Source organism: Melitaea cinxia, chromosome Z, assembly GCF_905220565.1.
Source record: "Melitaea cinxia chromosome Z, ilMelCinx1.1, whole genome shotgun sequence".
Classification (NCBI taxonomy): Eukaryota; Metazoa; Arthropoda; class Insecta; order Lepidoptera; family Nymphalidae; genus Melitaea; species Melitaea cinxia.
Window position 1 is genome coordinate 236,781 of NC_059424.1, and position 15,007 is coordinate 251,787.

Here is a 15,007-nt window from a genome sequence, read left to right on the forward strand (position 1 = left end):
GTTTACGTTTCTTTAAGGTTTTAACTATTTCAATTATATAATACATAATTCAATATTCTTTTCCTGAGTAAGTTAAGAGGATGCAGATGGCAACGGGAAGCGGTAACTAGTACGTAAATAATAAAGAGTCGGTTAAGGTCGTTGACTCGCTCGACAGTAGGCGCCGCCGCTGCATTGATTAAGTAGCACTCACTTCCGGATTATGTGTGTCAGATTTTAATACTTATAAAATTGTAATTAGTTGCGACTAAGAATGTCAGAGAAACTATTATTTTTTTGCAAATCAAAAGTTGCAACAGACCGAGCGCACGAGCCGTGTAAAATATATTTGTATGTTGATAAAACTGTGTTCATTTTTTGTTACCCAAACTTGTTTTTTAAAAAAAAGATTAAATTGAAGCGGTTATTTGTACGAGGTTGTTTTATCGAGTGAATAATTGAATTATTTTTCTTTAATTTCGACCCTGATTGTGTCGAATATGACGAGGAAATTAAATGCTATCCAATTACCAGCTCAGGGTCGCCCGAGGTTGCGTGTATTATATGTTACGATCAGATCACTAACTGAGAGAAGGGGACAGTTTTAAGAAATATTTTGATTGTTATAACTTCCGGATTAGTCTCTAGTATCAGTTGTCACCGCGGACGGACCGCGCACGCGAACCGACGCGAGTATATCGGAACTATAGTAATAGTAACAACTACCTAGGATCATATTTACTAATTCAAGGCTTTGTTTCGCCTCATATTTCATCGACAACTTAATTAGACCTCGCCGAACAGAGTTTATGTTATAACATCAGACATCCAAGCAGTCATTTAGCGTTAAATTACGATAAACGATCGAAAAATGAATTACCACATTGCCATTACTCACAAATAATATATTTTTAACTTTCGGAATTCTATTTCGAATCCATGAAGTTCATAAATATTAATAACTAGCTGACTCGGCGAACTTCGTATCGCCTAACAGTGACTTTTAAGTATTATCACAAATCTTTTGTATGGGAGTATACAAAAGTGTTGTTTTTAGACTTTTTCAGGTAATTTAAATTTTTTTTTTAATTTTTCTCTCCGTAAGAACCATCCTCGTTCTTCAAGGAATATTTTATAAAAAGAATTAGCGAAATCGGTCCAACCGTTCTCGAGTTTTGCGCTTAGCAACACATTCAGCGACTCATTTTTATATTATAGAAGATTTAAGCGTTAGAAGTGTCCACCGCTAGTCTAAGAAGTTAGTCACTGTGTGTCAGTGAGGTAGCCGCGTATACCGCGGCGGCGCGAGGCGCTGAGTGAAAGCAGCCGAATAGACCTAGCCGGGCTTCGATATGCAACACTTTCGTTGCCGCAAATCGATTGTCATTCGAGAACGATCCTCGCGAACGATTTCCCGTCGGCACCCTTCACGCGGATTACGGACTAATGCAGCCTTTCACACGTAAGTTGTATGCAGCCTTTGAAACAATGGCTGACGATGGTGTCCGCGCCGCCTCGGTCGCCGGCCGCTCGAATGGAACCTCTGCTTCCTGACATCGTTCGACCGGAAGGAAACCGCGTCGCTACCTTAATTTGAGTGTTTAGCTCCAATTATTACGACTCAAGGTCTCAACTACAATAGCCGAACGTTCGTGTCGCTCCGCGTCTCGTCGGTCCGCAGCGGAGGTTGCACAAAGTTTGCGCGGACCGGTGAGACGGCTGGATTCACATTTTTTTAATATACTAATTTAGGGACTTTTTATACATATGTGAATGACAGTCCTATACTAAACTTATCTATATAAAATTAACAAATTAGAAACATTTTTAACCGACTTCAAAAAAGGGGGTTTCTCAATTTGACCGTATATATTTTTAGAATTTTTCCACTTTCTCAATATGCCGATTGCAGCCCATTAGATATCTGTATGGAATTACCAATAATGGGAATTTGTGACTTACTAAGATTTATTGACAGTCCATACGATTTACACTAAGAACATATAACTGCAAGTTCCTGGTTAACACGACCAATTGCTGCAGTTATATCGTCGACAGGAGTTGTCAGATAGATCTGCAAGTCAGCAGAATATAAATGAAAGGAAACAGAATTACGTTTGTTGTTTAAGGAAAAATTTACAAAATTGCGTTGTGCATCTCTACAGATTCTATTGCATCGGTTCCGTAGCTTTTTTATCTAGTAAGATTATCTTCAGTAAGCTTAAGCTTAAATTTCGACTTGGATGTGTTGCATTCAAACATAAGTGCCTTAATATTTTCGGTTAACCATGGTGCATGGTTAAGTTTAACTTGACGTAAAGGAGAATTAAGATCGAATAATTGAGTTAGAAGAGAATTAAAAATATCAAGTTTATTGCATACGGCTGAAGCGCTTAGAACACTATTCTAATCAATGCCGCTCAAGTCACGCTAAAAAGTCTCAATATTAAAACTCTTAAAACTTCTTCGCATCACAACAGTAGGTTTTGATTTCTGTGCACGAATTTTAAAAGATAAGTATACTAAGACATAGTACGAAAAAGCCTCGGCAGGAAATTGACCATGTAAGTGCACTCGTTCCGGAGCCGAAAGAATTATCAAGTCCATTATCCGCAAATGGCAATCATCGCTACTGGAAGTCCGTAATAGAAGGGATGCGGACGTAGATAGTGACCACCTCTTAACGGTTACCGAAGTACCCTCAAGGCAGCACCCATCCACCGCACAAGGAGCCCACCGCACAAAGAGCACAGGGAGGGCAGGAAAAGGTTCGATGTCGTGAAGTTCAGGGGACTCGACATTAGTAATATGATTGCTCTCGAGCTACGCAACCGTTTCGCCAAAGTGCAGCCAGCCACATTTGATGGGGAGTGGAAACGCATCAAAATGGTTTACCAAGAAACCAGCTCCACTTTACTAGGACGTAAAGTTGGAAAGTGTAATGACTGGATTTCCCAATCAATCTGGGACCTTCCTGATCATCGTCGACATATGACATCTCTGCAGAGCATCCAGGACAGCACAGGTCTCAACAGATTCAGAGGCTTTCTTGTAGTCCGCAAATGCCATACATAGCGACTGGTTGTTCTCTTCAGTCTTTTATATAATCTGCTGAAAAGTAGGGATGTGTTCTAAGGTACTGTAGCCATTTCGAAATCCAGTCTACTCCAGTGATTGGGATTCGTCAATTCTTGTGGCGAGACGATTCGTAACGACCCTCGAAAACCACTTATAGACGTGGCTCAGACGTAAGATCGATCTGTAATTTTTCTAGAGAGACTTATCGCCTCTTTTGTAGAACCACACTCCTGGACCACGCCTCCGACGTGGTACCCTAGTGGTTGACGACATTAAAGAGTCTCGCCAAGGCTTTTAGGGCAGGAAGTCATGCGGCTATAAGGAGCTCACCCAATCTTTGCATCATTCTAAGAATAAACTAGTAACAAACTAGTTGTCTATAGATACGAACTAAAACCTCATCACATTCTCATCGGGGTAAATAAAATTGAAACATATTTTTCGTTAAACGATGACACTGAATCACAGTCGACATTCGCGTGCTCTGAAGTAGGCCGGCGTGTTGTGCAATGATTATAATCATTTAAATATTTTTAATATTATCAAATATTTGACCACATATCAACGAGCATTGACAATTGTTTTAATTTTTATACGTAATAACATATTGCTTAGTGATTGGTGATTGTGGTTGCATTGCGTTTTATTGTATTCGGATATTACACAAACATTCTGAATAATCGTCATTATTAATTTAATTTCTTTAATGTTTTCGTGTGTCATGTGAAATGGTATTTTTTAAATAAATAAATTATGCTCGTTACGGTTTTCCCTAAGCGTTATAATTTGTGGGGCTTAAAGCGTCGAGTGTGTAGACTTCTTTTCCTTTAAGGCCGGCAACACGCCCTCAAGTCCACATATTTTGTAGACATCTTTGTCCCGCAGTAGCTATTCAAGATAAGTTAATGCTGTCTGCTCGTCTGCTTGTACCTGTTCAATATACCTACGTAAAAGTCACTTTTGAAAAACAATTTTAGCATCAGATTTAACTATTTTGTAGTCAACTCAGTATTTTACTCTTTGGACTCCTGTCGACTGTTTCCATATTTCTTTCTCTACATCTTTTGTTTAACGTACTTTTACACTTGATGTCTTAAGATCGAGTACCGCACGCTCGGAATCACGCTCGACACGCAATAAATAATTCTTCAGATGCAATTTAGGTTAAGAGATAAGATCTATATTATTCTAAAAAGTAGTTCTGTAAAATGTAGTAGATTCAAATGTGATATCTTATCGTCTGCAACCGTTGCAGGGTCAAGTGTCAGTTTCAATCAAAGAATACACGTTTTGCCGCAGCAAGGATACGGTCGTCTGGATCTAGTTAATGAGAGCGCAAGTGAGAGTGTTCCTGTAAACGGGTCAACGGGCGCGGGCGCTATAGTACGAGATCCTGCCATTTATTTATAAAGAATAAAAAGTTTTTTTTATAATTCAATGAATCTGGCATAAGGACACGTGTTTAATGAAAATTATCCAATAGAAATGTAAGGTAATACATATCGTGTCCGACAACTTTAATTATTTAAGTTACTTTATTAATTATTAACGTTATCTGGGCGCGATTTCATTAAGCAGCCTATCAGATATATTATATATTGATACTAGCTGACCCCGCAAACGTTGTTTTGCCATATATTTTATTAACCTTCTCAATCCCCCCCCCCCCCCCCTATAACTTGGAATGAAAAATAGACGATGGCCGATTCTGAGACCTACCCGATATGCACACAAAATTTCATAATATTTTGTTAACCCTCTTAACCTCCCCCCTACATCTTAGGGGTATAGAAAATAGATGTTGTTCGATTTTCAGACCGATATGCACACAAAATTTCATGAGAATCGGTCAAGCCGTTTCGGAGGAGTTTAACTACAAATACCGCGACACGAGAATTTTATATATTAGATATTAACTTGCATATGTACTGGATAAATTTCATTAAACACATGAGTATATTTCTTAAGCCGGATCTTAGACCACTAGACGCGGGGACTACGGGCGCGAGGCGCGGGGCCGCGGGCGCGTGGCGAGTGACGGTTATGTAACGGCCACGCTAATCTTCCAACAGCATTTCAAGAACTCCAACTGCCGGCTCTCGGCCGTTTCGACATCGCTAAATGTCAAATCTATATACGAGTACATTTCTAAAATCAATTACCTACATAAAAATAAACAAAGTAGTGGTACCAGTGCGCTCATTGCCCAATTAGTTTGTTTTTTCGTTGTTGATCGTTTGTTCGGATTGTATTTGTAATAATGAATTGTATCATTATGCTTCTTTAAACGAAGTAAACAGCTAGTTCTATGACAAAAGGCGAGTATCATGGCGAGTTCCGCGCACAACTGCGCCTGGATCGGTTTCACAAAGCTTATCGCAGTCGATTTTAGCGGCAATAAACATAAATTAAATAGAGCGTTGATATTCAATCTCGAGTTCTGCTCGTTTCCTACCTACAGAGCTTTTGAAATCGAAAGCTAACTAGCGGTATTTCTCAATGAAACGGGTCACTTACACATTTATATATATCTAAAAGTCCTCTTGTAAATGGGTTGTTTTAGCTTCAATACCACGGATTACAGTTTTCTCGTAGGTTCGGAGGAGAGACCGACCGAAGCCATACGTCTTTTAAAATTCCTGTAACGTATATTAGATGTGTTAGCTTGGAACGCTTACATTAAAAAATAAAACATATATCTATTGTGACATTACGTACCTAAGCGCGAATTAGGCAATCTTGGAAACCAGTTTTAGAGATATTTGAAGTAACGACTGCCATTATCTCAACGGTCATCGCTTTCTGTTAGGATCGATTTAATTCTAATAGCAGCAGTGTAGCAGACGAACTGTCGTACGAAACGTTCACATATTCATATTACTAGACGTTGTTCATTCGGCGAACAAGCTAATATAATATTACGTGGTGACCGCCGTGAATGATCGCGTATGACTGTATGTATGTATGTACTTGTATATTTTAACCGAAGAAGGTAAAATAGGGCAATGGGGCTACTTTTATCTCAATTAATAATAAACTGTAAATTTTATTTAATAATAAAAATAACTTATAAGTAATATCTCATAATCTTTTATCCCTTGGATACCGTTATACGTCAGATAGCTTTTAAGTTAAAGGCATTGGTTGAAAAGGTCCTAAGACACAAGTAATTACTAGAGTAATACGGATACCAATGATGCGTAGCTTAGAAGCTAGGCTACACATCCGTCTTCATTCATGTGTCGCCGGACCGTGAGAGACGACAGACGTGCGACACGTGACACGTGACGCGCGCGTGTGAGCACGTGCTCTCACATCTACGTATTCTTGTTACATTCTGCTAATCGTAACGTTATAAGTTTTACCTTCATAATGTCTTGTGCTGTGTGGTTACGGTAGTTAGAATATAGCCACCCCCTCACTTCCCGTAGGTGTCGTAAGAAGCGACTAAGGAATAACACAGTTTCACTACCACCTTGGAACTTATAAAGCCGACCGATGGGGGGATAAATACACAGGCCGAAGACGGGCAGCAGCGTCTTCGGTGCGACAAAGCCAGCCCTGCGGTCAGCGAGTTCAGTGAGTTCACGCCATTTTGGCTCTAACTTGTGGAGGCTATGTCCAGCAGTGGACTGTATTGGGCTGAAGTGAATATCTTTTAATGTCTCCCTTTAAGCTATGTAATAATAGAAACGAAACGATTTGTTTCGATAAAATGAAATACACACAGCTGGCCAAATATTAATGGTGTTTCCTGTTTTTCACTATTAGCTAATTAAGCGTCACTTCTCACACAAATAGTAGCAGATGAGTAAGAGTTACGCACAAGGAAATATGAATCACCGCGGCGCGGCTCATCATCAGCTGATAATTAATTCCTAATTGCCTTAAATATCAAAGCTCTGTAATTTTTAAACTGTCCATCCATCGTGAGTATTCGCGTTATCTTAGTTGCGCAAACGGTTTCACAAAGATCACTTGCAAAACATTCCTTAAACCTTTAACTTGGAACTCTGCGCCCAACTTGCCCACACCGATGACACGCGATGGTTTATTATTAGAGATCACTGGTTTATTTCAGTCAATGAAATCGGACTTACGATTCTATGGGGAACTGTTGCTAACATTCGTTTCATCCCAAATTATTAAGCATGAGAGAAATGAAAGATTAGACGAGAGAGAAGACGTCACACTATCTCAGTAGGATGTTTTTTTATGTAACCTACGCACATGGTCGTCTATTCTTTAATTAAGCAACTTAATGCTTGTGTCATATACAGCTTATTTATTACATACTAGCTGACCCGGCGAACTTCGTATCGCCTAACACAAACTTTATCGTATGGTATTAAAGTTCAAATTGACTTTTAAGTATTATCACAAATCTTTTGTATGGGAGTATAGAAACGTGTTGTTTTTAGACTTTTTCAGGAAATTTAAATTTTTTTTTTTTAGAATTTTTCTCTCCGTAAGAACCATCCTCGTACTTCAAGGAATATTTAAAAAAAAAGAATTAGCGAAATCGGTCCAACCGTTCTCGAGTTTTGCGCTTAGCAACACATTCAGCGACTCATTTTTATATTATAGATAATAAAATGGTAGGAAACTCAAAACTGTACATTGAATATTTTTTTATAAGAATACTTGGGGTGTGATCTACAATCGATACCGAAGCCATAAATATGGTTTTTAGAATTTTTGTCTGTTTGTCTGTATGTATGTTCGGGATAAACTCAAAAAGTACTGCATGATTTACATCAAATTTGGCACGAATATTATTAAGAAGTCGGGTCAACATATAGGCTACATATTATCACGCTATCACCTACGAGGAACGAGCAGTGATTAACCTTTATTTCTTCAACGCATTCTGTAACAACGTGTAATCTAACGACGCATATTTGAATGTTGTTGTTATTGTGTTAACTATGGTATATGCTAGCTACACACTATTAAAGACATTCTGTAGTATATTTAGTATCAGCATTGCATTGGTCGCTAGTATACTTATATAGCTATAGAAAGAGACATATGCACAGCAGCGTGACGTTACAGGCCATATCGCGTATTAATAAGTATATAATATAAATGTGAACAGCGGTGTAAGTACTGCGGTTGTTGCAGGACGTTCAGCGGCAGTAGCAGGGCGTCCGGGGATGCGGGCGAGGAGGCCGTGAGCCGGGACGGAGCCGGCATGGACCGCTGGCAGACCACGCTCGAGGACATGATACACCTGCGCTCCTCCAACAACCAGACTTTCAAAGACAACTACTGGGTGAGTCTATCCTACTAGTTCAAGGTATATTTGATATCGTGTTGTTCATTAGATAGGACACGTGAATGAGCGTCAGATGGTCGTGACCGTGAGAGATCCGAACTTCAATTTACATCGACAGGTAATACAACGTGGGTAGTTGAAAATTGTCAATTAATTACGCATTATCAGGGATAACTCCCAACAATAAAAGTATTCGTCAGGTCTCGACCAAATTTAAGCGGGACCTCGTGTCAAACACCTACTTTCGATTGAAAGAAATAATCATCGTTTGTACAACCAGTAAAAAGTTATGAGGTTGTTATCATAAAAAAGCCCAACATCGGGACGGGCGAAGGTTTACCAGGACAGCCCAGTTATATTGTAACTAAACTCGCCATATAAAACGTACCTATAGCCATAGATATAGTAAAAAAAGTAGATAATGCGCGGCCTTTAATGTTAGTGAAGCCACAAAACTCGGCTCCTTCAAGTAAATACACGCGCTCACGCACACATATGCATCAAACTACGCTCATTTTCGTTAGTATGTCACGAGGCTTCATACAGTAACTTTGCTTATAAAATGCCGTCTTGTGTGATTAAATGGTGCAAAAACAATACCAAAGTAAACAAAAAATCTGAAGGAATATCGTTTCACACGTAAGTACATATAAAACTTTAAATTTATTGTTATTCCAAAATAATATTGAGGTTATTCGGAACTTATAATTTCAATGTCACGAAATGACGTACCACGGGAGTGTTGCCAGTAGTTCTTTTTTTCAATACCCCAAAATGTGGGTAAGTAAATTGTACGCAATCAGAAAAATAACTAAGTAAAAAGTAGACATAGTTATTGTTTTTTTTTTCTCCTGTTATTTTATGTTACATAAATTGAAAATAAAAAAATCAAAATATATTTATGAATTATTAACTCGTTTGTTTTATGTTTTAACTTTTTACAATTTTTGAGTAAACTAGGTACCTATATTTTACTATCAAATTTCATGGTTTTAGGTTTCCAACGAATATTTTAATAAGAGGTGAATGTGTAGCGGCTGTAAGACTGAGAAAATGACCACGATTATGCTGGCCATGCGCATAAAGTCAATTTAATACGATTAGTGATTGAAAAATATTTGAACATAAGACTACATCATATTAGTAAAATGCAAACAATGACGATGACTCTGAGTTCTAAGCGACAAAAATTTAAAAAACTTATACAACATAAAGGATTCTAGGTTTAAGAAAAATAGTTAAAAAAAAACGACTGCAAACTGAAAAGGAACAGAGGGGATAGGAAGTGTCCATTCATACGATTATCTTACGAATATATTTTTTTATTATTCTACCGATTTTTTGTTTTATTTTTAGTAAAATTTAAAACTATAAACAGGTTTTTATTTTCACATACCCATTTTACCTATATTAAATTAATTGTTTAATAAAAATTTTAGAGACTTTTTTTAAAAGGTGTCAACACTTCACTCACTCACACATCTTTAAAAAAGTGGCTTCAGTTTTCTGTTCTAGGTGCGTTATCTACTTTTTTTTACTTGATCTATGCCTATAGCTTCCATGTTCTCAGTAGCAACGAGCACTACGAGCTCTAAAAAATAAACCATTACTTAATACCTGAGTTCTTTTTCCTAAGTCGTAATATAAATAAATTGATAAAGGCATTCGTTGTTTTATGTAAGTATGATTTATAAATCGCGCGATGAATCACCGTCGACGTAATCGTAAAATTAACAATTAAAACCGCTATTATTCTCGGCTCGCGCTCGTCATCCAGATAGTGAAAGTGACTCAATTGGGGTAAAAGTTTAGTCGATCAACGAAACTCGCAAGAGTGAAAGGATCTTCAGCGACTCCGCGGACGGTCAAGGGGAGCCAGCCTCGCGTCGCTCCCGCCTGTTCTATTGACGGCGCAATGTAGCAATGAGTTCGCGATGTATTTTATTATTTGAGCGTAATTTTTCTCGTCATTGCTGTCTAGGTATCTGGGCCTGACGAACAATGAACACTCTGACCTTAACAATGAGATAAATCGTTCTTAAAATAATAGGGTTAAGCTGTACTTACGCATTTACATCATATCGATTGAATATTAAGTTTGTTAAATATATAATAGAAGTGAAGCGAAGTGTATCGCTAATATTGAATAAAATAAATGACTCAATAAATAGCATTGAATAAATATAAAACGGCTACGCTGTTCTCACTATCAGCAAACAAAATAGCACTGAGAAGCGTAACAACGTTTGCTCAACCGACGCCGGCGGCCCGGCGCGGCGCGCGGCGATGTGATTGTTTGTCGCAACATTTGCAACGGAAACAAGCAGCGGACTCGATCTCAACTCTCCGCAACTCCCAGCGCTCACTTGCAAACAATCATTTTACACGCGGACCGGCGCCCGTCCTCGCTAACTGATTCCATCATACTGTACTTTATTTGTGTGCTAAATTTATGTGATTGAATTTTAACGAAAAGAATGCGACTTACGAATACAATAATGCGATTGCGCAGTTCTAAGCGTGATGCTCGTTGGGCTCAGGTTAATTACGTGCGAGTTTGTTTCGTGCGAATGCGGCGTACGAGGTTCAATGTTTATTTCTAATTTGTCACTCGAAAGACAAAACGCACCGGTTTTAACGCTCAGTCAACGGAGACACTTTTAAGCGAGGAACGGGAGACCTCCGCTATGATTTTTAACTCCACTGCCCCGTGACCATAAGCCGCAGAGAAAGTTATATCGGATCTTACGCTTCAGCCTGTAATATCCCACTACTGGGCATAGGCCTCTTTCCCCATGTAGGAGAAGGATCAGAGCTTAATCCACCACGCTGCTCCAATGTGGGTTGGTAGATATATTCCCAACTATGAGTAACGATCGCTATCAGGTGTACATGATAATAACCGGGACCGACGGCTTAACGTGCTCTTCGAGGCACGGTGGGGATGGGATCGGTATCGGATCTATCGAAACTAAAATGTAGAGCGGGACATATGCGAACTATTGTTCTAATTCCAAATTAAGTGATGACCACCAGACGAGCTGGTGCTCACTCGTTGAGTCGTACTTGCGACTGACGCGCGATTAAGATTTCTTGCAGTGTTATTTCTAAAGAATCGATAACGATGCTGACTTATGAGGAAAACATTGGCTTAAGAAAATGTAGAAATCGTGTTCCTGCTTTCCACACATAGTCGTCATCTTCCGAGTAGTAGCGATAGCAATTTAAAAACGTGATTTACTGGATCGTTGCTACAATGTATTGCAAGAGACCGAAGATACGCGCGGAGGAGAGGGGGGGGGGGGGCTTGAGATGCGTGCGACAGGGTGCGGCGCAGGAAGGAAACTTAATCTAACGTGCGGCTTGTGATCTACGACGGCGTCATACTTAACTGTAATTTGAAAAAAATGACTGAACTATATACTTATTAATACAGTACTGTTTATAGTTAATACAATCGCTAGACAACTTCCCGGGCTTGTTCTTATATAGGCTGACACGTCATGACGGTTACATATCCTACGTATAACCTTTACCGACAGATTTAGGACACAACGCAAAGCTAGGTATTTTTTATCCGGCTTCGCAAACACCGACGTTAGCGTGTTCAAACGCAACTATAGACAATTTATACAGTGTAATAGACCTGTAATGTAATAAACAGAGATACGTAGGATTTCGGCGCGAGTGTCAACGCCGACGTCAAGGCTTATATTATATTCGTGTTTATTTGTTATGTTTGATGTCTGTGTACACAACACATCGATATGTACGGTGAGAACACAAAAAGTGTGAGCATACGTTGTTTATAGAAAGCAGTGTTGCCTACTCGGTGCATCCACCGGCGTCGCCGCTGTTGCTGGTTTTTGCTACCGAGAACTGATGTTATCGCCGCTGCTCTCGATAAGACTTGTGATAAATCGCTCTGTCGCATCTACTTCTCAATGCTATCATTGTTATAAATACACTATATTATCAGAATTAAGATTATAGTTATTAAATTTATATTAAATGCAGGTTTTCCAAGCATGTAATGTATAACAATGAAATCAATTATATTTATTTCGCTTATGGTTCCGACCGTATAACGAGGATCGTGCTTCCCGCGCCCGCGTCCGGAAACGTCGTTCGTCGCCGAGTTGGACGCGTGTACAACCTTCGGCGCAGTGTAGCGTACCAATCCGAACCTTAGGCTCGTAAATTTTAAAATCATTTTTGACAACAGTGAAAGCCATCGCGAAAGAAAGTTATAGTACGCCGGTACTCAGTATCACTTAATCCATTGATGTATACCGTTGTGGCGCGTGACTAGCAGATAAAGAAAGATTTGTTGTGACTGACGTGAATAATTTATATTAAATAGAGAAATATAACCTCGAATGTGTCTCGGTCACGTTTGATCGCGTCGCGACGTAGCACGACTTAGCGGCAACTGTGTGTGCAACGGCTGCCTGGTGTATTACCTAGTGTAGCAGAGTGCGTCTGAGTTTGCGTTCAAACCACACATACATCTCCATTGCTTTTATTAGTAAAACAATGCGTCATTTTATACAAACATCAGCAGAGAAAACAATGTGATCACTCGTTACGATCGTATTAACATGATAGCACTCGCCAGCGTTACGTAACGTTACTGCGAGTTGTTAGCAGTTTTATTTTAGCATATAGTACATAATATGTACGTTTAAAATGGTCTATAAGTAATTGCAACAGTTAATTATAAATGTTGCGTCGTCATATCGTACTCGTGTTTCGATTCCGTAATCTATGAGAAAGACGAAGCTTACAGCTGCCGCTGCGTGTTCGACCACGAGATACTCAAACAATTAACAAACACCTGCCGGGGGGTGCATGAGAACGTCGGTATACCACCAATGTTACAGCCGTCTAAGGATTCTCCTAGGTTTAATTAATAAAGATTGCCTTGTCTCTATTTCAATTTTAATCTTTCAAACTTATACTCGAAGTAGTATTTCGGGTCTGTAGTCTAAAAAAATATTAATCAATAAAGCTATAAGATTGGTTTATGAAAATGAAGGAAAAAGTAGTCGATAAAGATAACCAAATACTCGGACCCGGAGACCGGCAGCGCCCATTGTCATCAACATTATAGTGTTACGTCGGGTCTACGGTCCCTGCGCCTCTTCGACGTGAATGATCGGTCCTATGAACGAGTCGTGTCCTCTCAGAGTCTCAGACCGGTTAGGTACTTGAGTGGCTTGGGCACGCGGGTGCGCGTCGCTCGTCGACATGCGCGTCACGCGCGCGAGCACATTTCGATACATTCCCGGCGCGCCAATGTTTACTGCTCGTATAATTTAAGCAGAGGTCTCTTTTACTTTCGAACAATTATTTCTGCTCGGCTAAAGAGAGACGACTTATTATAATAATTAACATACATATTTAACGCTCTTGCCCTCGTTCCTCGCCGGAATTATTTTGTATATTATAATTTACTCTCGAATGTTATGAGTTTTCATTAAAGTCTTATTATTGTTTTAATTAACCACATATTTTACTTCTCGACGAGCGTTTTTATGCGCGGTCTAACGGATCGTACAATTTAGGCGTTGGACCAGGAATACGGAATTGAATGCAATTTTTTTGTCATTGTATATGTATTAATTTAATTTCATCCAAACGTAGCTTCGAGCACACTCGGTCGCTTCATCGCACAGTTACATTCGGAACTTTAGACTCTCATAACTTCGATAGAAAAACGAATCCCGCAATGAAATGTTCTCACGACGCTCAGTGTGTATACAATCAAACCCGTACAGTCATTATCTCCTCGTAAGCGAGCGTGTGCTGTGTGGCTACGGCACTAAAGAATTTAGCCACCCCCTCTCTTCCCGTGGGTGTCGTAAGAGGCGACTAAGGGATAACAAGGTTCCACAACCACCTTGGAACTTAAGAAGCCGACCGATGGCGGGATAACCATCCAACTGCTGGCTTTGAAATACACAGGCCGAAGACGGGCAGCAGCGTCTTCGGTGCGACAAAGCCAGTACTGCGGTCACCAACCCGCCTGCCCAGCGTGGTGACTATGGGCAAAACACACGAGTTCACGCTATTTTTGGCGTAAACTTGTGGAGGCCTATGTCCAGCAGTGGACTGTATAGGCTGTAATAATTAAAAAAAAAAAAAAAAAAGCGATATCGCGTAACATTGTGAAGATTACTACGACATACGTATCGATCTGACGAGTCGAAGAACATCGTTTCATAATATGAAAGACAAAAAGAAAGCAGTTTCGTTCGAAGGTAGTGTTTTGAATAATTTATTTGAGTGATATAAAGCGGCGAGGCGGCAATTTTTCTGCGTCCGAGTAGCTGACAATGGTCGCGGCCCAGATCGTATTAGCCTGCGGGGGTGATCGATCAGCGGCGCGGACGCGGCCGATTAATAAGTAATTATAAGAGCTCTCGGCGAGCATCCTCGCGTGCGAATAATAACCGCTAATGCAGTTGCTGCTCTCGATCTCCTTTTGTCTTACTTTGCGATTTCTTCTTATTAACATATTTGCCTCCAATCGAGCGCGCAAATCATCGTCCGATTGGCCTTTAGAAACTGCGACTGTAAATAGATCGTATTTACTGTCTGTTTCTCATCACAATTACGTTTCTTATTACATATTTTACCAATGATCTTATATTTGAATATAGACAACGT

General features: G+C 39.6%; 1 protein-coding gene across 1 annotated transcript in view; it reads left to right on the plus strand.

Moving 5' to 3' along the window:
• Positions 1 to 15,007, plus strand: part of LOC123668623 (nostrin) — a 43,222-nt gene that overhangs the window by 17,208 nt on the left and 11,007 nt on the right. The window contains exon 2 of the mRNA XM_045602342.1: positions 8,182 to 8,332. Within this exon, the coding sequence (XP_045458298.1) occupies positions 8,182 to 8,332 (151 nt within the window). The remainder of the gene's footprint in view (positions 1 to 8,181; positions 8,333 to 15,007) is intronic.